At 66.7% G+C, this 24,524-nt stretch overlaps 4 protein-coding genes across 4 annotated transcripts in view; 3 read left to right on the plus strand and 1 right to left on the minus strand.

Moving 5' to 3' along the window:
• The window catches only part of ARPC4 (actin related protein 2/3 complex subunit 4), a 132,713-nt gene that overhangs the window by 84,405 nt on the left and 23,784 nt on the right, over positions 1-24,524 (plus strand). The gene's annotated exons all lie outside the window — the stretch shown is intronic.
• IL17RC (interleukin 17 receptor C) lies at positions 384-11,581 on the plus strand. The gene is made up of 20 exons (XM_056129243.1): positions 384-663; positions 903-924; positions 1,098-1,250; positions 1,729-1,800; positions 1,892-2,001; positions 2,657-2,768; positions 2,977-3,021; positions 4,471-4,610; positions 4,689-4,748; positions 6,805-6,859; positions 6,929-7,110; positions 7,184-7,234; positions 8,301-8,346; positions 8,420-8,541; positions 8,674-8,733; positions 9,304-9,352; positions 10,252-10,347; positions 10,420-10,458; positions 10,533-11,126; positions 11,220-11,581. The coding sequence occupies exons 1-20, from the start codon at positions 559-561 to the stop codon at positions 11,579-11,581; spliced, it is 2,475 nt and encodes an 824-aa protein (XP_055985218.1). The 5' UTR covers positions 384-558.
• CRELD1 (cysteine rich with EGF like domains 1) lies at positions 11,650-18,541 on the plus strand. Its single transcript, XM_056129767.1, has 10 exons — positions 11,650-11,843; positions 11,954-12,036; positions 15,242-15,352; positions 15,650-15,741; positions 15,879-16,055; positions 16,131-16,226; positions 17,251-17,334; positions 17,413-17,508; positions 17,645-17,779; positions 18,060-18,541. The coding sequence occupies exons 1-10, from the start codon at positions 11,670-11,672 to the stop codon at positions 18,272-18,274; spliced, it is 1,263 nt and encodes a 420-aa protein (XP_055985742.1). The 5' UTR covers positions 11,650-11,669; the 3' UTR covers positions 18,275-18,541.
• Positions 19,270-22,671, minus strand: PRRT3 (proline rich transmembrane protein 3). Its single transcript, XM_056129244.1, has 3 exons — positions 22,437-22,671; positions 21,495-21,647; positions 19,270-20,978 (listed from the first exon to the last, which is right to left on the minus strand). The coding sequence occupies exons 1-3, from the start codon at positions 22,669-22,671 to the stop codon at positions 19,270-19,272; spliced, it is 2,097 nt and encodes a 698-aa protein (XP_055985219.1).

Genomic DNA, 24,524 nt, shown 5'->3' on the forward strand with positions numbered 1-24,524 from the left:
TGGCAGCCACCAGGCCCTAGGCCACGCTGGCCCAGAGCTAGACCCACTTTCTGTGAGCATCCGGGTGGGCCCCCACCCCCCCCCCCAGGTCACTCAGAAAAACTCCACTGAGCCCAGGGCGTGCTGGGGAAGGGCCTCAGTGCCCAGGCAGGGGACCCAGTGGGAACCGAGAGGCAGAGCACACAGACGTGGCGACGCCAGGTGTGGTCCGGTCCGGGGTGGTCCTGAGAGAAGGACCATGCGAGGCGCAGCAGCCTCCCCAGAGGTCACAGCCCTCCCCGCCGGGCCAGGTCTGCGGGGCAGGAGCGGGAGAGGGAGGAGGCGCCAGCGGGAGGGGCGGGGCGGGGAGGGAGCGCCGCCTGCCTGTGCCGGCCAAACCGAAACCTCCGGCCTGGAGTCGGGACTCGGGGCTCCCGGGATCCCAGGCCTGCGAGTCGACGGATTCTGGCCCATTCCGCCCACTAGCTAGGGCTGAGTGGGAGCAGAAAGGGGGCGTCTGCCCCCCCTCTGGGGGGGCAGGACCGAGCCCCGGGCCTGGCGCTGCCTGGTACCTGGGTGATGCCAGTGTCCTGGTTCCTGCTGTCCTTGGCACTGGGTCGCAGCCCCGGGGTCCTGGCGCTCGAGAAGCTGCTGGGATCCCAGGACACCGTCCGCTGCTCCCCGGTGAGTCTGGGACCCAGGAGGCTTGGGGGAGGCCGGGTCCTGTCCCCGACAACTGCCCAAACTGCCCTGGCTGGTCTGTCTGGTGCTGTTGGGGCCCCCGGGAGACCGGGTTCGTGTTCCCGGCAGAACACCGTGTCCTCTGCCAGGGGCCCCGGAAGGGCGGGCCGGGAGCGGGTCGTGGACAGGGAGAGGGGTGCCCTCGAGACCTCGGCCCTGACTCTCCCTTGCCTCCTTCCCAGGGTCTGTCCTGCCAGCTCTGGGGTGAGTACCCTCGCTTTGGGAGCGGAAAGGAATCCCCGGACTCCTGGGCGGGAGAGGGCACGCCAGCCGCTGTCCCCACAGGTCGGAGGGGGGCCTCAGAGCTCACTGTCCCCCGGGGGTCAGCTGCAGCCCAACTTGGGGTCCTGACTGCCCGCCACACCCTCTCCCTGCAGACGGTGACGTGCTGTGTGTGCAGGGGGGCCTGGTGCCTGCCCCCGGCCCCGTGCTGGTGCCCACTCAGCTGCAGACGGAGCTGGTGCTCAGGTGCCACCAGGAGCATGACTGTGACCTCTGTGTGCGCGTCGCCCTCCACCTGGCTGTGTTCGGTGAGCCAGGCGCAGGCAGGGTCGGGTGGCGCACATGCGTGTGTGTGTGTGTGTGTATGTATGTATATGTGTGCGTGCACATGCGTGCCACTGCCCAGGGCGCAGGGTGGGGAGTGGGGCTGGGTATACACGGGTGTGCCCAAGAGTGGTGTGTGGGGGACAGGGGTGTACACGCGAGCTGGCGCAGGGGTGGGGCCGTGCAGTGGGGCGGGGCCCCGGCGCCTGGTGTGTGCAGGGTGAGTCAGGCTGCACATGCGGGGCGTGTAACCCTCCGCCAGGAGCTGAGTGGCCACTGGCAACGCTCTCATGCAGCCCTGGGCTCCAGGGCACAGAGGGCGGGCAGTGTGTCCGGGGTCTGCAAAAACCCTGGGTCCAAACCCCAGCCCCAACCCGGCTGCCTCTGTGCCGGCGCGGGGCTTGCTGTGTGAGGCCAGGCCTGGGGCGGGGGTCTCAGCTGGCCTGGCCCACTGTCCCTCAGGGCCCCCAGAAGAGCCTGAAGTTGAGGTCGAGTTGCCAAGAGCCGCCCCAGCACCCGAGGCGCTGACAAACGGTGAGGGGACCTGGGGGAGCGTGGGGGGCCGCCGGTGTTCCCCAGGCTGGCGGCGCGGTCTGACGCCAGGGCCCTGTTCCATTGCTCCCAGAGTCTGTCCAGGCCCACGTCATACTGTCCTTCCAGGACTACCTGGTCTCCCGCTGTGCCCTGCTGGCGGTGGAGGTGCCTGCGACCGACGCGAAGCCCGGACAGTCCGTGGTAGGTGCCTCAGGGGCAGCACCTCTCGAGAGGCGTTGGAAGTTCCCTTCCCCGCACTCCTGGTCCCCTGTGCTGGGGCAGCCCCTTCCAGCTCACGCGCCTTGGTTTTCCCAGCTCTAACTCGGGGACGAGGGTCCCCCTTCCTCTGTGGCAATCAGTGAGCAGATGCGGCTGGTCTCAGCCAGCGCCATCTCCCTCCTCTCCCTCCCTGACCCCTCCCCCGCTCCCCCCGTTCCTTCTCATGTCTCAGAACCACACTGGGGGTCCAGACGCGGCTCAGCAGGGGCTCCTGCATGATGCCTGCCGTGTGTCTCCCCATTCTGTAGGGAAAGGCTGAGGCTTGAGGAGGGGCCCCCAGCAGGGCACACAGGGTGGAGCCCGTTCCTGACATCCCAACGTCCCCCAAGATCCTTCAACGTATAGAAAACTCTGGAACATTCACCAGAGAGCAGGGACTGGGGACTGGGGTAGGAGACCCACTTTAGGGGGGCAGAGCTGACGCCCCCCCCGTCAGTGAGGGACCGTCTGATGGTCAGTTCAGGCACGGGGCAGGAGCAGCGATGAAAGGGTCAGAGCAGCGGCTGCCCTGGCTGGGAAGTGGGGACCCTCAGCCCCGTTCCGAGCTCCGCATGCCCAGCCGCCCCGTCTCCTGCAGGGCTCTGTGGTGTTTGAGTGTTTCGAGGCCACACTGGGGGCCGAGGTGCACGTGTGGGCCTACACTCAGCCCCAGTACCAGCAGGAACTCAGCGTCACGCAGCAGCTGCCCGGTGAGTCCCCCGCACCCCATCTCAGCCCCCTGCGCCCCCAGCTGACGTGTCTTTTCAGCCCCTGGGGAAGGTGCCGTGGGCACCGGATGGAGGGGCGGCATCTCGGGGACAGGAAGTCTGTCCCGGCCCTTCCCACGGGTCAGTGTCGGTCTCTCCTTGAGCCCTGACCCCCCTGGGGGCTTTTCTGTTTTCTGTGATCTCTCCCCAGACTGCAGGGGGCTCGGAGTCCAGGACAGTATCCAGAGCTGTCGGGGTAGGGGCTAGGGCCGGGGGTGGGGGCTGGGGGGCCGGGCTGGAGCGTGTGGGACCTTGTGACACGGGCCCTGTAGTGGTCCCGGGGTCTCTCGGGGTATAAAGACCAGCCTCTTGCTCCCCCCACAAATAGTTCCTGCTCCGGGAGTCCCGGAGACCCAGAGAATTCTTAGGGTGATCGTGCCTCCCCCGTACATCAAAGTAAAAGATATTTTCAGCCCTGAGACAAAGAAAGTGTCGGCTGTGGGGCCGGAGAGAGAGCATGGGGGTGAAGGCGCTGGCCTTGTACACAGTGAACCCAGGTTTGATCCCCGGCACCGCATAGGTTTCCCCCAGCCCCACCAAGAGTGACACTTGGCCACAGAGCCCGGAATAAGCCCTGAGCATTACCAGGTGTAGCCCTGGTAGAAGAAAATAATAATAATAAGTTGGGGCCCTAATGAGTTTGCCCAGCGCGGTTTGGCTTTTTCACTTGTCTGTTTGCTGTCTTGTTTTTGGGCCACACCTGGCAGTGCCTGGACTAACTCCTGGCTCTGGGCTCAGAGTCACTCCCAGCACGGCTTGGGGGGCGATATGGGGATGGGGCCTAGCTAGTGCAAGGCAGACATTTCACACATCCTGCCTCTCCGCCCCCTTTCTTCCTTTTTTTTTTTTTTTGCTTTTTGGGTCACACCTGGCGATGCTCAGGGGTTACTCCTGGTTCATGCACTCAGAAACTACTCCCGGCCATGCTCAGGGGACCATATGGGATGCTGGGGATCAAACCCGGGTCGGTACACGTGCAAGGCAAACGCCCTACCCGCTGTGCTATCACTCCAGCCCCCCCTTTCGTATTTTTTTAATAGCGTACTGTAGTTTTTGCAGAGAGGGGCACAAAGCACTTTCAAGAACCGATTGAGTTCATTTCTACATGGGCTGTATTTGCATCTGGACACCAACGTGTGACTTGGGGGGCTCTCCTGGCCTCTTCCAGCTCAGACTCTGTCCAGCCCCTGACCTCTGTGGGGATGGGGGGGTGAGCAGCGTGGCTTGAGGTGGTAACGGGGGGGAGATGGTGACAGGCCCAGAGCGGGAGATGGAGACGCAGGGGTCGAGGAGGGCCTTGTGCAGGGAGCCCCGTGGGAATGTGGGGGGGACAGGCCGTGCAGGGCTGGGGCGGGCCCGGGCGGGCGTGGTGGGTGCTGACCCGAGGGGAAAGAGCAGACGCAAGATTGGGCCTCGCTGTCCCTCTGGCTGGCCTCTGCCGTTCGCCTTGGGGTTCAAGGGATGGGGGAAGGGGCGTCTGTTCCGCAGTGGTGATGGGTTCCCCCGCCAGGACCTCCCCCGAGAACCGAGTCCAGGCTCTGCCTTAGAGGGCCCCCGGCTCGGGTCCGGGGAGTGGGCTGGTGGTCTGGCCTGGGCAGGGGTGCGGAAGAGGTGAAGGAGGCTGCGGTCCCCCCTCCCCCCGCAGCCCTGCCCTGGGTCAGCGTGTCCACGGACGGGGACGAGGTGCAGCTGCTGCTGGATGTGTCTGCGGACCAGCGCTTCGGCCTCTCCGTGTACCTGAACCAGAGCCGGGGCACCCCCAGGCGCTGGTTGGCCCAAAACCTGGTGAGACCTGCAGCCCCTAAAGAGACCCCCCAAAGCCTCTGCTCCCCTCACTGACACCCCCTTTCTGCTTGTCCACAGACTGGGCCTCAGACCATCCCCCTGAGCCCCCAAGACCTGCTTCCTTGCCTCTGTGTCCAGGTACGTTGGGGGGCTGTGGGGGCTCCCCGATCTTCCTCTCTCCTTTTAGGGACTGTGCCTTGGCCTTAGCTGTTTCCGCGCCTGCTGCCTGGTGCGGGCCCCAATTTCTAGGATGGTTCTCGGCCCCACTAAGCTGCCGCCCCCTCACTACCGCTCCCTCTGCTCCCCAGTTCCTTCTTGGTCTCCCCCAAGAGGGTGCTGTGAGCTCAGGCTGGATTGAGTTAGCCCTTTGCTGACTGTGTCACCTCGGGCAAGTTATTTTGCCTCTCTGAGTCTGTTTGCCATCTGTCAGTGGGGATTACTAATCATCCCTGGGTTGGATCTGAGGCACCCCCTGCTCCTCCAGGGCCCCTGAGCACTGGGATGGGAGTAGCCCCTCGATGTGACCCGATGAAACAAAAGAACTAAAGAAACCCAAAATGGAACAAGCAGCAGCCCCCCAGGCTTACGGGGCTGTACCCACTCTCGGCCATGCAGGCTTCTACCCGTTGGCTCATCCTTCAGGTGGCATTTTTGGGTGGTCCGCAGGCCCCACTGGCCATGAAAGCGCCTCTTTCAGTCCCCCACACGCTCCGTCACTGTCAGTCCCAGTGTCCCTCTCCTCTGGCTCTTGCTGGCTTCCGGTCCAGGGCACCCAGCGTCTGCGCCCTGCTCTCGACTGCCCCTGACCCCTTGTCTCTCCCTGACCCCCTCGCGGGAACTTGGTGGCATCTGAAGGGACAGCTCATCAAGGCACACCTCTGGGCTTTCACTTGGGGGTGACCCTCACCCCTGAAAAGCCCCCACTTCTTTCCCACGGAGCCCATGTCCCCCGGGGGACATGTCACCTCCTTCCCCAGCCTCCCCCTCCACGAATCACTTCCTCCTTGATAGGACAGACACCTGTCTTATTGCTTCTTGTACACACACATACTCAATAAATGAGCGATCGATCCATTTATTTGTCCTTTTTTTACCCCAGCTGTAACCTAATATCCTGCTAGGCAAGGCAATGGTTTTAATTAAAGTCTAGTCCCGCCTTGGCGCCCTGGGACGGGCCTGATAGCAGCGCACGCCCTGCAAGCTTGTGCAATGAATGGAACTGCACTTCCTGGCATGAGTTTCATTAGTTAAAACGTGTGTGTGTTGCTGGGCACCAACCCAGGGCCTCACACATGTGAAGTGAGCCCACTGAGCTACGTGTCTGACCTTAGTGTAGCAGTTGGACACGGATCAGATGCTCATTCACCAGATGTTTGCTCTAAGCGGCTCTGAGTTCTGTGCCTGCCACCTCAGAGGTGTTTTGATTTCAGGTTTGCTGAGTAACCGAGTATATTCGCATATTCGCTCAAGGGTTAGCACAGGACTGATCCCATCAAAGGAGCCCGGGGGCCTGCCGAGGGCTAGGGATTGGCTCAGAGGTCGTCTTGCCTGTACGATGATGCTGAGTTTGGTCCCTAAGTACTGGGAAGAAAAAAAAACAAAAAAACACCAATCAAACCAGAAGTTGAAAGAAGTAAATGATTTGTCCTATAGACTGAGCTCTGGACACAGCTCCGTGCTCAGGCACATGGGACATGTTTGTTCAAAATCTGTTAAGTGGGGTCAGAGCGATAACACAGAGGGGAGGACGCTTCCCTTGCACGTGGCCAGCCCAGGTTTGGTCCTCGGCGTCCCATATGGCCCCCTGAGCACCGCCAGGAGTAATTCCTGAGTGCAGAGCCAGGACTTACTTCTGAGTATTGCCAAGTGTGGCCCCCCAAAAAATCTGTTAAATGAAAATGTGAAAGGATTGGAGCCATAGTACAGCGGGTAGGGTACCTACCTTGCATGCGGCTGACCTGGGTTCAATCCCTCAGGGCCCACCAGGGGCACGTCCTGAGCACTGCTGGGTGAGACCTTGCCCCCACCCCCCTAAATAAAGCTGTGGTTGGAGATTGCAGTAGGTTTGCTGGAAGGAAGATGAGTCTCCGGGCCTGGTGGCATGAAGCATGGGCTGAAGGCAGGGTGTCGTCCCGGAGGGCCTGGCACGGGAGGCTGTGGGTGGCACTGCCCTACAGTATCCACTCTCTTACAGGTCTGGCCTCTGGAGCCTGACTCTATCCGGACGAGCTCTTGCCCCTTTGGGTCTGGTGAGTCCACGGCAGGGCTGGGGGGTGAGGGGTGTGGAGCAGGCGCGTACTGACGCCCCGTTCCCGCAGACCCACGTGCCCACCGCAACCTCTGGCATGCTGTCCGCGTGCAGCTGCTGCCCCCAATGAGCTGGCGGCTAAATGCGCCCTGCCCTGTCTCCGCTGTGGCCGAGCTGTGCTGGCAGGCTCCAGGCGGGGGCCCCTGCCAACCGCTGGTGCCACCGCTGTCCCCAGAGAATGTCACAGCCAATGTAAGTGAGGTGGGGCTGAAGGGGGCGCCCAGGGACCACCTTCGGGGACCCACCTCCTGTCCTCTTTCCACAGAGGGCCCTTGAGTTCCCGCTGCTGGAAGGGCACCCCAACCTCTGTGTCCAGGTAAGAAAGGGGGCGCCAGACTGCTAGGGTGGGCAGCAGGGCCCCCAGCCAAGTCCGGGCACCCTCTATCCGAGGGTCCCTGGAGCAGCAGAATTCGGGGGTGTAGGAGCCCCATTCAGGACCCCCCAGCTGTCTGAGGGTAGAGGAGTGACTGTGGGTGGTGATGAAGCCCCTTGTGGAGTACCCAGCCGGGTGCCCGCCTGTCAGGTTGGAATCATCAGGGCTGGGCGGGGCTTGGTGCCCACCTTACACGTGTGAGCCCTTGGCTTGATCCCTGGGCACTGCCAAGGGAAACGCATTCCCTCCCCGTGTTCTGGGCTCAGCTCCAGGCCAGGCCCTGCTTCTGGCTGATGTGTGTGAAGAAAATCGTTGAGCGTCTCCCTGAGAGGCTCAATGTCCCTCGGAGAGGCAAAAGAAGTGAAATGTGAACAGGCACCTCAAGAAAAGCCCCTAGATTAAAAAATATATTTTTGATTTACTTATTTTGGTTTTGGGGTGCACCTGGCAATGCTTAGAGGTTACTCCTGGCTCTGCACTCAGGAATCACTCCTGGCGGTGCTCAGGGGACCATATGCGATGCTGGGGATTGAACCCAGGTTGAACACGTCCAAGGCAAACGCCCTACCCCGTACTATACCTCCGGTCCCAAGCCTCTGGATTTTAAACTCTCTCAACACTGGGAAAAGTGGGGAGAGGCTGCACTTTCCAAGGGGGGGGGGAGACAAAGTCCAGGATTAAGACCCTTGCTTTGCACGCCGTCGACCCTGGTTCCACGTACAGTACTGCATGGGGTCCCCTGAGCAGTGCAGGAGTAACCCCTGAGCAGAGAGCCAGGAGCAAGCCCTGAGCCTGCCCCCAGGAAAAAAAGTGAGTGAAGGGGTGAGGCGAGAAGGGGACATCTGAGTGCTCGATGGGCCGTGAAGCGGGTGTGCTGGGGCCGCTGGCTTCCCAGTACCAATGACCCACTGGTGAGAAACGCATTGAAGCCGGGTCTGCTCGCCGCAGGCTGGGGAATCCTGAGTTCTGGGCCTGTTTCTTCCTGCCTCCCCCCACCGCTTCTTTGCAGGTGAGCGGCTGGGAGGGGCCGCAGCTGCTGGAGTGCCTGTGGGCAGGTGAGTGGGGACTCGCCAGGGCCAGGCGGGGGTGCTGGTGGCCGTCACTGAGAGTGGGCTTGCCCTGTTGCAGACTCGCTGGGCCCTCCCAAGACGGATACGCTGCTGGTGGAGACACGAGGCGCGCCCGGCAACGGCTCACTCTGTGCCCTGGACACCCGCGGCTGCACCCCACTGCTCAGCAGGGCCTCCCCGGTGAGGACCCTCTTCTCATGGTCTCTGGGACCCAGGGCGGGGCGGGGGGAGGCAACGATACAGCCTCTCCCAGACTGCGTGTCAGCTGCAGCCTGACACACAGTGCTCATGCCCCACCCCTTGGCTTGGCAGAGGACCGCGGGCATCGGGCAGCAGATTCTTCAGGACCTGCGGGCAGGCCAGTGTCTGCAGGTGTGTATGTCAGGGGTGCTGCGCGAGCCCCTCTTCCTGCGGGCAGGCAGGGATCACCTCACTGGCCTCAGTGTCCACCACACTGCCGTGCTTCCTTCGTGTCCAGCCCCGGGAAGCAAGAGTGGAAACAGCTGTCCCTCAGCTGCCCACTGCTGGCTGGGAACCAGGTGGTCACCTTCCGGTGAGAAGAGGGGGTGGGGCATGTCAGGGAGAGCTACAGGGAAGGCTCTTCCTGCACTGCAGTTCCCGAGCACTGCCACGAGTGACCTGTCCAAGGGAATAGCAGGTGGAGCACGCTGCAGGGACCTATTGTGTACGCATGTGTGCGTGTGTGCACACGGTGACAGGGTGTCTGGAGATGAGGCTGTGTGTGCAAGAGTGTGAGATCAGGCTGTGTGCAATCGTGTGCACGTGCATGAGCAGTGAAACACGGGCATCTGGAGATGAGACTGTGTGCGTGTTTGAGCACGGATCCAGCGAAGGCGGGTGCCCAGAGATCTGGCTGGCCACGGCCGCTGGAAGCTGAGCCATGAGCTCAGCTGGGCTCTGCATGTGATTGTTCTCCCACAGCTGTTCCAAGACGACCTGGTGGTGCTCTGGGCCTGCGCCGTGGACAAGTGTGAGTGTCCCCAGAACTGCCCTTCTCGGTACCGGGGGTCTGTTCTGACCCAAATCAGTTCTTCCCGTGTTCTTCCCTGGCCCAAATCAGTTTCAGTCGGGGTGGGTGGACTCCCAGGCAGTGCTCAGGGGGCCCAGTTATTCTCTGCCAGCCCGGCCTGTGGTTCCATGTGAGGGCCTGAGGGTGGGTCATGCCCCAGCCTGGTGGTGCCAGGGGCTCCCCAGGCCCTGATGGTGGTGATCTGGGGCTCCAGGGCCACTCCCACTCGTACTTTTTTTTTTTTTGGCAGGAGGTGAGGGGCAGGGGGATGGTTGGGCCGTACCCAGCAATGCTTACTCCAGGCTCTGTACGCAGAGATCACTGCTGGTAGTGCTCAGGGGACCACATGTGGGGCTGGGGGTTGAATGTCAGTGGGCCGTAAGGCAAGCTCCCTGCCCACTGGACCATCCCTCTGGTCCTTCAAATTAGGGTGGGTTTTTGTTGTTGTTCTGGGGCCACACCCAGTGGTGCTCAGGGACCATTACAGGAAACGGATCAAACGCGGGTCTGGAGCTTGCAAGGCAAGCCCCCTTCCCCCTACTCAAATCAGTATTAAGTGCTGTCTGGAGCTGCCAGGTGGCAATGGCCTGGAGGCACAGACGGCCAGAGGCAAGGGCCAGGCTTGGGGCCAGATCCATGACTCTTGAGCACTTGCTCTGCCGGGCATCGTGTTAAGTGCGCGCTAGTCCTCGCTGGGACCGGGGGTGGAGGCGGAGGGTCTTGCTGAGGCGGGAGAAGGGGGTGACCCGGCTGCCGGAGTTGTGCGTTTCGGGGCCCCAGTTCCTCTCCCTGGGAACGGGGTGGACGTGAGGCTCGCGAGGGGCCCCCTCCGGACGCCCCTCCTCTCCGGGCCCTTGCAGACGTGCACCAGCGCTGGGCCCTGGTGTGGCTGGCGTGCCTGCTGCTGGCGGCCGCGCTCTTCCTCCTCCTGCTCCTCCAGAAGGACACGGTGAAAGGTGGGTCGCGTGGGGGGCCCCGGGGGGCGCGGGCCGGGCCGGGCCGAGCTCACGGCCCCTCTCCCCCACCAGGGTGGCTGCGGCTCCTGCAGCTGGACGTCGGCGTGGGCGGTGAGTGCGAGCCCCCGGCGGGGCGGGGGGCCGCGTCCCGGCCCTCTGACCGCCCGCCTCCGCTCTGTCCGCAGGGGCCGGCCGCGCCCGCGCCGCGCTGCTGCTCTACTCGGCGGACGACGCGGGCTTCGAGCGCCTGGTGGGCGCGCTGGCGTCGGCGCTGCGCCAGCTGCGGCTGCGCGTGGCCGTGGACCTGTGGAGCCGGCGGGAGCTGGGCGCGCTGGGCCCGCTGGCCTGGACGCACGCGCGGCGGCGCCAGACGCTGCAGGAGGGCGGCCTGGTGGTGCTGCTCTTCTCGCCGGGCGCCGTGGCGCTGAGCCGCGAGTGGCTGCAGGGCGGGCCGCCGGGCGCCGTGGCCGCGCCGCAGGCCGCCTTCGCCGCGGCGCTCAGCTGCGTGCTGCCCGACTTCCTGCAGGGCCGCGCGGCCGGCCGCTACGTGGGCGCCTGCTTCGACGGGCTGCTGGCGCCCGCCGCCGTGCCCGCGCCCTTCCGCGCCGCGCCGCTCTTCGCGCTGCCCGCGCAGCTGCCCGCCTTCCTGGGCGCCCTGCTGGGCGCGGCGCGGCCCGGGCGGCTGCGGGCCAGCGCCGAGCTCGTGGCGCGGGCGCTGCGGCCCGCCCTGGACGGCTGCGTGCGCGCGCGCGGGGGCGCGGGCGCGGGCGGGGGCGCGGGCGAATAAAGGCGCCGCTGGTTCCCTACGCTCGGCTGCGGCGTCTCTCTGCGGGGGCCCCTCGCGCCGCGCGGGCCCTTTAACGCGCCGACAGGTGCAGCCGGCGCCGCCGCGGGTTGGCTGCCGCGCGGTGACGTCACGGCCCCGGGCCGCCGCCATTGGCTGCCGCGCGGGCCCCGCCCCCGGCCGCGCGCTGCGGAGGCCGCGGGGGCCGGCGCGGGCGGCGGCGACGTTGCGGGGAGGCCGGCGCCCGCGGCTGGGCCGGCTCGGTCCGCTCGGCTCCTGGGCGGTGCCTGCGCCGCCGCGGCTCTCGAACCTTCTCCCGGGCGCCGCCCCTCGGCGCCCGGCGCGGACCCCTTGGCCCCCGGGCCCTGCCGCCGCCGCCGCCCCGCGGGGCCGGGGATGCTGCCCCGCGCCCCGGGCCCCGCAGGCCGCGCCGCCGCCCTCGCCGCGTAGCGGCCGCTTCGTGGACCGCGCCGGCTCCGGGCCGCCGCCCCGGGGCCGCCCCGCCCGGCCCCGCCCGACGCCCCCGGCCCGGGCCGCGATGGCCCCGCCGTCCCCGCGGGCCCCGCTGCCCGCCCTGCTCTGCGGCCTGAGCCTGCTCCTCGGCCTCCCGGGGCCCGCGCGGCCGCAGCCCTCCGCGCTGCCCCAGCCGGCGCCCCCCGCCCCGCCGCACCCGTGTCACACCTGCCGGGGGCTGGTGGACAACTTCAACAAGGTGCGTGCGCCGCGGGGGGCGGGGGGCCCACTCCGGGCCGGACGCGCGGCCCCCGCCGCTGCGCCCCCCTGGGTTGTGCTCGGCTCTCGCTCATTTGGCTGCATTTCCAGGGTCTGGAGAGAACCATCCGGGACAATTTCGGAGGGGGCAACACCGCGTGGGAGGAGGAGAAACTGTCCAAGTACAAAGACAGGTGCGGGCTGTGCGCCTCTGCCCCGGGACGGGGTGGGCTGTGCCCCTCACCTGCGGGACAGGGGTGGGCTGCCTCACCTCCCAGACTCCGCCCGGCGCCCAGACACCTCCGGCCAGCTCTTCCTTGCCCAGGAACACCCCTGGATCGAGAATAGTGGGTGGGGCAGGCAGAAGATGACCTCCGAAGAGCCTAGAAGCCCCACGGCAGGAGGGTTTGAAGGGGTTTCCAGGGCTCAGGCACCTGCCTCGCTTGTGACCAGCTCTGGTTGGATCCGCGGAGGACTGTCAGGAGTGATCCCTGAGCACAGGACGGGGTGTGATTCCTGAGCTCTCCTGGGTGTGACCTCAACGTGATCCCACCCCCCCACACACCCCCAGTAAACCAGCGACAACACATGGCCTGGCAGCAGCTGGAGACAGCAGGTGGAATAGAGACGTCGGGGGTGTGGCCGTGTCTGGACCCTGCAGGCTGGAGCTGGGGGGGAGCTTTTGCAGAAGGGGCGCTCTGTGGGCCCGGGGCTGGGGCTGAGCCGCTGCTGGAGGGTTTGGGGGGCAGGGTGGGTTTACTGAAACATTCATGTGCTCAAACGGGCCCCGGAGCTGCACTCCACAGGAGCCGGGGGCAGGGACAGCAGGGGTGCAGCTGCAGCCTTGAGCTGTGGGTATGTCACGGCCCTGGCGAGAGGATATTTCTCAGGCGTGTGTTGTTTCCCAGAAAGACTGGCTGGGCCTCTGGAGTCATTGCTGGGGGCGCGACTAGGGTAAACAGTTAGTGACCGTTTGATTTGGGGACTGTGGTTGGCCTGCCACCTCTTTTTTTTTTTTCTTTTTGGGTCACACCCGGCGTTGCACAGGGCTTACTCCTGGCTCATGCACTCAGGAATCACTCCTGGCGGTGCTCGGGGGACCATGTGGGATGCTGGGAATCGAACCTGTACCGGCCATCTTGGCTGCATGCAAGGCAAACGCCCTACCCGTTGTGCTATCGCTCCAGCCCCTACCACTTGCTTTTAAGAAAAATTTTTTTCTTTTTTTTTTTTTTGCTTTTTGGGTCACAGTCGGCAATGCACAGGGATTACTCCTGGCTCTGCACTCAGGAATTACTCCTGGTGGTGCTCAGGGGACCATATGGGATGCTGGGAATCGAACCTGGGTTGGCCGCGTGCAAGGCAAACGCCCTACCCGCTGTGCTATCGCTCCAGCCACCTAAGAAAATTATTTTTAAGAACTAGCCCTCAGCAGCCTTGGGAATGTATCAGTCACAGCTTGGGGACCTGTCTTCTTTTCTGTTTATTTTATTTGGGGGCCACATCCAGCAGCGCTCAGGACCTACTTCTGCCTGGCTCTGTCCTCAAGAATCACTCCTGGTGGTGCGTGGGGGACACTGGGGGGTCCTGGGATTGAACCCAGGTGGGCCACATGCAAGGCAAGCGCCTTACCTACTGTTCTATGGTTTGGGCCTGAAGTTTGTCCTTTAAGAAAGACACAGAACCTCCCCCAACCCACCCACCGTCGATCGCACCTGAGGGTATTCCACCCTCCTGGAACTCCCAGCCCTAGGGAGGGGTATTGCCCACCTTGGGGAGCACTGGCGTAGGGGAAGGGTAGAATCAGGGCACTGTGCTCTCTTGATATCCGGGTGGATGGTTTGTTCTGGAGATGGGGGGACGAGGAAAAACTGCGCACGTGGACTTGGGCAGCGACAGCCTGTTTGGGTCCGGAAGGATGTGGGACCTATCCCCCCTGGCTCCGAATGGGAGGGAGGACTCAGCACTGCTAGGTGCTTCCGTGCTGTGGGTCAGTCCTGGCCCTTGAGAGCCTGGGGGAGAATCACTGAGCTGCTCTGAGCCTGGGTTTCCTTGCCTGTAAGCTGGGGGTATTGGTACCTTGTGTTGCCTCTTGGGTCAGGATTGAACTCTGGCCCCGTGGCTTTGTGTGTCCGGCATTTTGCACCGAGCACTGTGTTTTCAAGATCACATCGTTTGCCGCTTGGCACAACTCCCTTCTTTCGGCAGTAATTCTCGGTTGTACGGATCTGCTGCTTTCTGTTCGTTGTTTGGGTCTTGGGTCAACACCCAGCAGTGCCCAGGGTCTGGGTGGGGCTCAGGGGACCATCTGTGGTGCTAGGTCAGCTGTGTGCCGAGCAGGTGCCTTGGCCCTTGGACCCTGTACTGTCCAGCCCTGGGTTTTTTGGGGGGCGGGCCACACCAGCAGTGCTCAGGGCTCACTCCTGGTTCTGTGCTCAGGGATCACTTAGTGGACTTGGGGGCCCGTGGAGTGCCAAGGATGGACCCCTGGTCCGCCTTATGCAAGGCACGCGCCCTCCCCCCTGGACTGTCTCTCCAGCCCCCAGCCTGACTTTCTGTCTCTAATCCCCTGTTGAAGGACGTTGGGATCCTCTCTTCCTTTGGCGGCTGGGGAGCGCTCCGCTACTGAACGTTGGTGTCGAGTTCTTGCTTGCGCACCTGTTCCGCTCCGTGGGGTGCCTGCCCGGCATGGCAGGTCGGGGCCTGGGTGAGGGCCTGTGACCCGGGCACGCCAGGCTCCTTCTGCCCCACACGCCACCTGCCGTCCTGTTATTTATAGACGAGAAGTGCCGTGTCTGTGCGCCATCGTGATTGATGGATCTATAGAGAAGTGTGTGTGTTTGGATTGGGCCCACCAGAGGTGCTGGGGGCTACTCCCCCTCTCTGCTCGGCGTCACTCGCAGCAGTGCTGGAGAGCCCCTGGGCCTCCCGAGGCGAAACCTGCCCTCAGTTGCTCAACCCACCTTCTTTTTTTTTTTTCTTTTTCGGGTCACACCTGGCGATGCACAGGGCTTACTCCTGGCACTGCACTCAGGGGACCATATGGGATGCTGGGAATCGAACCCGGGTCGGCCGCGTGCAAGGCAAACGCCCTACCCGCTGTGCTGTCTCTCTAGTCCCCTCAACCCACCTTTTGCATTTTCATGGCATCCACCCTGCAGGGTTCCCTAGTCCCAAGCAGCCCTGGGAGCCGAGGGCCGGGCAGCCTGCGATGGGGCCCAGAGGGAGGGTCGCTGCTTAACACGTGGGTGAACCCGCACACAGGGCCACGCGCTCAGGGTCCAACAGCTAGACACGGCTTGGTCTGCCTGACCCTGAGCCGGCACCCCGTCTTGGATGCCCCCCCGCCTCTGCTGAATCTCTCTGGGTGACGTGTGTCCCTGTGCCCCCTCATGCCAGTGAGACCCGCCTGGTGGAGGTGCTGGAGGGCGTCTGCAGCAAGTCGGACTTCGAGTGCCACCGCCTGCTGGAGCAGAGCGAGGAGCTGGTGGAGAGCTGGTGGTTCCACAAGTGAGAGGGGCCCAGGGCACGCAGGGGGCATCCCGGGGGGACATGGGGCCAGGGTCATGCATGGGGTATCCTGGGGGGATGAGGGCCAGGGTCATGCATGGGGCATCCCGGAAGGACACAGAACCGGCGTCTTGGGGGTCCACGGGGGCATGCATGGCTGGCGGGGCTTGGCTTGGCTTCGGGGCCTTGCTGGGGGGCCCCAGTCCTGTGTTCGGCAGGAGGGCAGGGAATTGGGTGGCTTCTACAGAGCGTGGGCAGGGCTCCGACTGAGGTCCCAGTGCCACCCCTACCCCCCAGGCAGCAGGAAGCCCCGGACCTCCTTCAGTGGCTCTGCTCCGACTCCCTGAAGCTTTGCTGCCCCCCTGGCACCTTCGGACCGTCATGCCTGCGTGAGTGTTTGAGGGCCCTGGCGGGTGGGAGGGCTGGGCCCCCTGCGTGACCCTGCAGCCCCTACCCTGGACCGGCCCACGGAGCTAAGTCCCGGCTCGGCGCGGCCCCTGCCCACCTGGCGCGGTATCGCCCACAGCCTGTCCAGGGGGTGTCGAGAAGCCTTGTGGCGGCTACGGGCAGTGTGAAGGCGAAGGGACTCGCGGGGGCAGTGGGCGCTGCATGTGCCGGCCCGGCTACGGAGGCGAGGCCTGTGGCCAATGCGGCCCTGGCTACTTCGAGGCGATGCGGAACGCCAGCCAGCTGGTGTGTTCGGGTAGGTCGTGGGACGGCCGGGAGCCAGGGGGGGAGGGGTCTCACTGCCCCTCCTCATCATCCTCATCCCCCGCAGCCTGCTTCGGCCCCTGTGCTCGCTGCTCGGGGCCCGACGAGTCACACTGTCTGCAGTGCAGGAAGGGCTGGGCCCTGCACAACCTGAAGTGTGTGGGTGAGTGAGCGTCCGGGCGGGGGGCTCGGGGCATGGGACTGGGAGGGCCCCCATTCCCTCCACCCGCACTGCCGTGTGCAGCCCGTGCTGTCCCGGATCCAGCTCCATGCAGTGTGGAGTCAGGAGGGCTTCTAGGAGGAAGTGTCAGGGTCACACGCCTCAGAGCCACGTCTTGAGACTTAACGCAAGGTCAGCCAGCGGGGTTGAGGTTATGGAACATGTGATCCAAAGGCCCCTGGCCTGGGAACTCGGTCCCTGCCGAGGTGCCTCTGTAGATGGAAGGCGGGGCTGCTGTGACAGAAGGTCCCACGAGGATCGCGGGTCACTGCGTGCGTGACGCCTGAGTTCGATCCCTGCCACTGTATATAGTTCCTCGGACATTGCCGGGAGTGGCCCCGGGGCAGTGCTGGCAATGCAACCAACCAAGAACCCCAAAAGAGAGGGATTGGGGCAGTGGGCTGGAGCGTGCGCCCTGCCTGTGTGTGCGGAGCCTTGGTCTGCCCAAGTACAGAAAGGCGTGCCCCAGAGCACTGTCTGGCGGGTCTGACCCCTGAGTACCTGCAGATGCTATCCCCCACCTCGAGGAAAGAGGGTTTGTGCGTCTCTCATCCCAGACTGTCCCGGCACTGCAGGGGGCCGGGCCCTGTGCTGTCCTCTCAACTGTCTTCCCGCCTCATGTGCAGTGTGTGGTCGAGGCTGGAGCCTCCCTGACTCTGGGACATGAGGAAGGGACCGGAGGATAGCACAGCGAGGAGGGTGTTTGTCTTGCACGGCCAGCCCAGGTTCAGTCTGCAGGTCCCAGGTGATCCCCGTGCACTGCCAGGAGTGACCCCTGTACACCTCCAGATGTGGCCCAAAACCCACAAAAAATAAAAAGGAGCCACGAGGAGGCCCAAGCAGGGGGTGGCTCCAGGCGGGGGACGTGGCACTTGGCACTGCGGGAGGGAACCCCCGGGCAGCTCTGCACCTCCAGCTGCAGCCCGGGGCGTGGACAGGCACTGAGCGCTGCCCTTGGTCTCTGCAGACATTGACGAGTGCGGCACGGAGCGGGCCAGCTGCGGCGCCAACCAGTTCTGCGTGAACACGGAGGGCTCCTATGAGTGCCGGGGTGAGTGGCCCGTGGGCGGGTGGGCGCCGCCTTCCTGTCCTTGGTGTCTGCCTCTCACCCCATTCCCCGTCCCTGCAGACTGTGCCAAGGCCTGTGTGGGCTGCATGGGTGCCGGCCCAGGCCGATGCAAGAAGTGCAGCCGCGGCTACCAGCAAGTGGGCTCCAAGTGCCTGGGTGAGCGCGTGCCCCGCCCTGGCCCCTCGGGGTCCCGGCCGGCAGGGGTGGGGGCAGGATCCCCGGGTGAGGGGCAGGATGTGGGGGGGGTGGGGTGGCCCTGGCCAGGGCTCTGACTTCCGTCCCCTACGCCCAGATGTGGACGAGTGTGCCACGGAGGTGTGCCCCGGAGAGCAGGAGCAGTGTGAGAACACGGAGGGCAGCTACCGCTGCGTCTGCGTCGCGGGCTACAAGCAGGTGGACGGCGTCTGTGTGCAGGAGCAGGTCCCCGGTGCGTCCCTCCAGCTGTCCCGAGCCTTGTCTCCTGTCCTTCGGGACCTGCCCATGAACGACACGGCACCTGGGCACACAAGCCCGCCCGCCGTCCCTTGTGTGTGCCCACTTACACCCTGGAGCACCCCCCCCTTCCCAGGGGTGCCACCGCATCCCAAGCTTGTGGCCAGCAGGGGGCAGTGTGGAGCTTGTGCGTGTGCCCCCCCCCCCCCCCCCCAGCCCCCAGCCTCAGTCTCCCTGGCAGCTGCCCTCGGCCTCACGGCCCCCTGTGCCCCCAGAGTCGGCGGGCTTCTTCTCCGAGATGACGGAGGACGAGCTGGTGGTGCTGCAGCAGATGTTCTTCGGCGTCATCATCTGCGCGCTGGCCACGCTGGCCGCCAAGGGCGACCTGGTCTTCACGGCCATCTTCATCGGGGCGGTGGCGGCCATGACCGGCTACTGGCTGTCGGAGCGCAGCGACCGCGTGCTGGAGGGCTTCATCAAGGGCAGGTAGTGCTTGCGCCCTGCACGCGGCACCCCTGCCCCTTCCGGCAAGGGCCCCGAGTACAAGTGGCCTGACAGTGGATGCTGGAGACAGTGGCCTGGAAGGAGGGCGGGTGGCACCAGGCGGGCCGAGGGTCAGAGGCCTTCTTGGGGTGGCCCCGGCCGGAGTGGTCCCTGTGGCGGGGAGGGAGGCTTGCCCCGGCCCCTTCATTCTCTGTCCCCTGCCCTGACACCGGTTAATTTATTCATCTCAGGAAATAAAGGTCTGGAAAGCTGAGGTGCTGTGGTGTGACTCCTACCCCCGGGGATGGGAGGGCTGAGCTCCTTGGAGCCTCATTGATCGTGGGGACATTTCCTAAAGCCCTGAGGAATGGGGGCTACCCTGAGGGGGAAGGGGGATATGGGAGAGGCTTGGCCCTGAGGCTGTTCGCTGGAGGGCAGGACTGGGCATCCATGACCAGGGACCCTGGACAGACCACCTTCCTCTCTGAATTTCTCGGGCCTGGTCTAAAACTGGGCGCAGGGCCCACCTGGCTTGGTCGCTGGTGCCCTTTGCATCCCTGGCGCTGCTTGGGGGCCCCCGGGCACCGCCAGGAGTGAGACCTGAGCACAGAAGACCTGACCCGTGCGGCCCAAGAAACGACGAATAAAAGCGGGCGCGTGAGCCAGAGAGACACTTGGCAGGGGCTGGGCGCGGCCTGGGGCGGGGAGGCCCCGTCGGGCAGGGCAGGCCTTTGTCGCGAGCGAGCGAGGAGGGCGCAGGGGTGCGGCCGCACGCAGCGAGGCGCGAACCACGTCCAAAGGGTTTATTTCTTTGGCACAGGAGGGCAGCGGGTCCGGACAAACGAGCCCCCCCGCCCGCCCGCCCCGCCGGGCCCTCCTCCACGCCCCCTTCCCGCGGCCCACCCGCGGCCCGTGCGCGTCACGGCCTCCGCGCGAAGCAGCCCCTGCAAAAAATAGACAAATTTCTTCTGTCTTAGAAAACGGGCCCCGCCGGGGCGGCGCTCAGAGCTCGATGGTGTCGCTGGACGCGCTGCGCGAGTCCCCGGGCGCGGCGCGGGCCGGGCGCTCCCGGGGCGGCGCGGGCGGCGCGGCGGGCGGCGCGGGCAGCAGGCGCGCGCTGCTGGGCGGCGCGTCCAGGGCCAGGCTGTCGGCCGACGAGAGCCCGTGGCGCCAGGGGTTCCAGCTGATGTGCAGCGAGCCGCGCGAGCCGCTGTCCGGGGAGCCGGCCGAGGCGGCGGCGGCGGCGGCGTTGGGCGCGCGCACGTCGCCCAGCGAGCGGCAGCGGGCGCGCGGCGGCGGCGGCGGCGGCGGCGGGGCGGGCGCGCCGTCGGGGCGGTCGGGGCGGTCGGGGTGGCTGCCCCGGCGCGGCCGCAGCGCGCCCCCGGGCGGGGAGGAGGCCAGGCCGCGGCGGCGGAAGACGCTGTCGCGCACCAGGTGCTCGCGGAAGAGCGCCGCGTCGATGCTGCGGCTCAGGTTGATGGGCGACGGCGGGCGCAGGTCCAGCTCGCTCAGCGACGGCGCGGGCCCCCCGCTGCTGCGGGACAGCGCCGCGGCCGAGCCCCAGGCGCCCGGGCTGGCCGGCCCCAGCTCGGCCGCGTTGCGGATGAGGCTCTTGCCCAGCTCCAGGCCGCCCGCGCCCGCGCCCGCGCCGCCGGGCCCCGCGTAGTTGGGCCCCCAGTTGTTGGGGCGCTCGGGCACCTCGCTCTTGCCCGCCGGGGCCGGGCACGCCAGGCGGAGCAGCTTGGCCCAGCAGGCGTGCTCGGTGGGCGGCCGGGGCCGCGCGGCGGCCACCGCGGCCAGCGCCAGCGCCAGCGCCCACGTCAGCTCCAGCAGCCGCAGCCAGAAGTGGACGCCCCACCAGGCCCACGAGAAGCGGCCCACGCGCCCGGGGCCCGGGTACAGCCAGAGCGCGGCGGCCAGCTGCAGCCCGCAGGCCAGCAGCCCCAGCGAGCCGGCCACGGCCAGCAGCCGCGGGCCCGGGCGCGCGTCCCAGGCGCGGGGCCCGGCCAGCAGGCGCCGCCGGCACAGGCACAGCGTGCCCAGGGCCACGGCGGCGCCCCACGCGCACGAGACGCCCTGCGCCACGAGGCTGAGCGCCGGCCGCGCGGACAGCAGGTCGGCGGCCAGCAGGACGGCGCCGTGCGCCGCGGCCAGCGCCGCCAGCAGCAGCGGCCTCTGCAGCGGCCGCGGCAGCCCCGCGCCCAGGCCCAGCTGGGCCAGCGCGCCCAGCGCGGCCACCAGCAGCGGGAAGGGCAGGTTGTAGAGCACCAGGCCGGCCCGCGCGCCCAGCCGCGCCCGCGAGCCGTAGGGGTCGGCCAGCATGTAGGCCGCGCGCAGCGCCCCGGCCCCCAGCACCAGCGCGGCCGCCGCCAGCGCGGGCCGCGGGCCCCCCGGCGCGGCCGCCAGCGTGGCCAGCGCCAGCAGGGCGGGGAGCAGGAAGAGCACCCCCGCCCCGTAGACGTGCAGCTCCCAGGCGAAGCTCAGCACGCGCCGCAGGGGCCCCCAGCGCAGCGGCGGCGCCGTGGCGTTGGCCGGCGGGCTGGACACCGGCACGGGGGCCGTGGGGCTGGCCGACGGCTCCGGGGGGCCCGGCTGGCCCAGGGCGCGCTGCGTCGTGACTCGGATGAGGCCCCGGCGGGACGTGGAAGGCGCCTGGACCGGGGGTGCCGGCGGGTGACTCTGGGGCCGTCGGGGCCACTCCTCCGCGTCATCTGCAGGGACACCCGAGCAGCCCGGTGGAGCGGCCGCCGCCCTCGCGTCCTGCGCGCGCCCGGGGCACGCTCGCTTCTTTCCCGGACCCGGGGCCGGGTGGGCTGCAGTCCCCGCCCGCGGGTGCCACGCGGGGAACCTCCGGTTACTAACAGCACACCCGCCCGCCCGCTGAGTCAGAATTCCTTGGGTGCACATGTGCTCCGTGGGCAGAGGACCCGCACTGAGCGAGCGTGCCCAGTGGGGGGAACACCCGGCCCGCACAGAGAATCAACCCTCAGAACCCCACCCCAATGGGAAATCAGTGCCCTGCGACCCCCTCTCGGGCTCCACAGGGAATCAGTGCCCTCAGACACCCCAAGCCCCCTGCCCCCACCCCACGGGAATCAGTGCCCTGCGACCCCCCCAGACCCCTCCCCCCATGGAGAATCAGTGTGCTGACACTCTACCCCACCCCATGGGGAATCAGTGCCCCCTGACCCCCCCCACCCCCCGCCAGCACCCTGTCGCGCCCCCACCTGGATGCAGAGCCTCTTGAGGACTGTCTGTTCGGTTGGGCGCTGGGCCAGGGTCCGGCAGGCCAGGGATGAGAGACTTAGGGGTCCCTGGACTCCCCACCGCCCCTCGCACCCGCTGCGGGGAGATGGGGTCCGCACCGTTCTCGGCCACTTCTGAAAGGACACGTGTGCTCATGGCCTGCCCTGCCAGCCAGTCCCCGGGGGACAGGAGGTCACTCAGAAACTGGGGCACCCTCCCGCTGGCCCGGAACAGCCCAGCCCTGTCCCCGTGACACTCACCTGGCGCCTCAGGTCTCTCTGCGGCAGGGGGACCCCTGGCATCAGCCTGCTGGGATGGGGGGCTTGGGGAACTCTCTCCCACACCCCCATCCTTCCTGGGGGGCTCGGCTGGTGGCCCCTGAGCGGGAGGGCGGCTTCCGGCCACGGCCAGGTCTGGCTGGGCCTCGGGCTCTGGAGAGGACCCCGCTTCAGCTGGGGACACAGGGCCCCCCTCAGGGGCTGCCGAGCCCTGCTGGGTGAGAGGGGGTCCCCGAGCCACCTCGTGGAAGGTCTCACCACCCCGAGCCTCCAGCGGGGGGCTCCTGGTAGTGCCCAAGGGGGTGCCGGGAGGGTGGGGAGGGCCCTGGGGGCCCCCTGGGGGTGCTTCGGGGGCCCTGGTCCCGGCTCCCCCTGACACACCCTCATCACTAGGTGGCTGCAGGCCTGCAGGCGCCTCTGGGGACGGGGGAGCTGCGGCCCCCCCAAGCTGGGCTGTGGGGGCTGTGGGGAGGAGAGTGAGCTGGGGGGGTGCCCCTGGGGCTTCTGGCTCTGGAGGCTCCTGGGAGCCTGGTGGGCCTGTCCAGCCTGGAGAGCTTGGCCCTTGGACCAACTGCAGGCTGTCAGTCACCCCTGGTCCTTCCCGGGGAGCCCCCGGGGCAGCTCTCGGTCCCTGTAGGGCTGGGCCCAGGGGCAGCTCTCCAGCGGGGATGGGGGGCACGGCAGAGTCCCAGGGGGCCCCATCTCTGGGCCTGTCCTGGAAGTCGGAGGCCCAGGGCGGGGCGCCCACGATCACATGTGGTTCCGAGTCGTCGAGGGGTCTGGGCAGCTCCCGGCCCTGCGTGGGGCTGGCCCCCAGCGCCCACAGCAGGAACAGCAGCAGCAGCAGGCCAGGCGCGGGCTCCCCGCCGTGGGCCACCATGGTCTGCTCTCGTCCTCACCCAGCGGCCTACGGGAGAGGGGCCAGGTGAGGGCGGCGGCAAGGAGGGGATTAGCGCAGGGGCCGAGGGATGATGGGGATGAGATCCAGAGGTGGCCTCCGTCCCAGTCCTGAGGAGGCATGGGACTGCCACTCCCAGCACGGTGGCTTCATGAGGCAGAGCCGCCCGTGTAGAAAGCCAGGAAGACAGGGTGGCAGCTTGTCTCGCTCGGCTGTGCTTCCTCCTCCAGGAAGTCTTCTATCCTTAAGCTCCCCTCCCCATCTCCCCGAAAACAAAATGTCTCTCCCACCGGCCTGGGGCACAGCTGGGTTCCCCATCCCCACCCCATCTCTCCTGATCTTAGAGCCCCTCCGTGGAGGCAGACACAGGAAGGGACACGCTGTGTCCAGGGGCTCTTTGATGCTCTGCATCTGGCCCCTGCACGTGTGGGCCCCCAGGAGGCCTCGGTTCTGCAGGGGGGTATTGGGAGAGCCGAGGGGCAGAACTGAACGACCCCAGCAGGCCCGGAGCTCAGGAGCTAACCTCAGTGGCCTGTTCGCCAGCTCATGCCAACACAGCAGGTGTGGGCAGACCCACTTCACGGGGGAGAAAACTGAGGTTCAGAGAGGCTGGGCGACTGGCCCAAGGTCACACAGCCAACCGGCACGTGGCCACGGTGGGGGTAACAGTGACTCAGTTTGCGGGGCGGGGGTCCACCCGGCTCTGCAGGGCCCGCGGCGGCGGAGCGGGGCCCTGATGGACGCCTGCCATCTGCTCTCCACCCCACGCCGCGGGCCGCGGGGGCTGCGCTGCCCCTCCCGGCTGGGCGCAGGCCTCGGCGGGGCCAGCCCGGGCCGGGGCAGGGGCCGCGGCGGCGCCTCCGCGCGGCCCCTCTCGGGCTACCTGCCCCCGCCGTCCCCGCGGCCCTGGCCCGGCGCCGGCCCGCAGTGCCCGCCCGGGGGCCCGCCGCGGCCCCGCGCCTCGCGCGCCCCGCCCGCCCGGGGGCTCCGGCCCCCGCCCGCGCGCCCCTTCCCCGGCCGCGGCTCACCTGGGCGCCCGCCCGCAGCCCGCGTTCACCTTGCGCGTCCCCGCAGCCGCGCGCTGCGCCGCCGCCGCCGCATCCTCCCAGATGCTCGGGTTCCGCCAACCGAGCCGGCGCCGCCGCTCCGAGCCCGCCCACCGCGCCCGCCCTTAACCCTTTCCCGCGGCGGGGCTCTCCCGGCCCGAAGGGAACCGACCGCCTCCGGGGCAGGTGGAACTTTTCTTCCACAGCAGCTTGGCCAGCGTACCCCCCACCCCCACCCCGACAGGAAGCCCACTTCTTCTTACGCCTGTACCTGTATCCCCTAAGGATCTGTCCATCCATCCTCCCACCCTCTGCCCATCACTTCAGCCTCCTACCCACTCATCCACCTGTCCATCCGTCTTTCCACCCACCCACCCATCCATCCATCCATCCATCCATCCATCCACCCACCCACCCACCCACTCACTCATCCATCCGTCCACTCATCCACCTGTCCACCCATCCATCCGTCCATCCACCCACCCACCCACCCATCCAGCCATCCACTCACCCATCCATTTATCCTCCCAGCCACCCACTGCCCGTCCACCCATCCGTCATCTAGTGGTGAGCACTTACTCACAGCTTGCTGAGCCAGATCTTTTTCAAGCCACAGTCACGTAATTTAAATAGAAATGAGATCACACTGCACATGGGTTCTGTCACTTCCTTCCCCCACCCTGACTCTGCAGCGTGTCTTGGCATGGACCTACTGTTCAGAACAGCAGCACGTGTGGGCAGCTGGTCACTTTTACACAGGCTCTGGGGGCGGGGAATGGGAAAGACACG

This window comes from Sorex fumeus, unplaced genomic scaffold, assembly GCF_029834395.1.
Source record: "Sorex fumeus unplaced genomic scaffold, SorFum_2.1 ptg000072l, whole genome shotgun sequence".
In the NCBI taxonomy this organism is placed as follows: Eukaryota; Metazoa; Chordata; class Mammalia; order Eulipotyphla; family Soricidae; genus Sorex; species Sorex fumeus.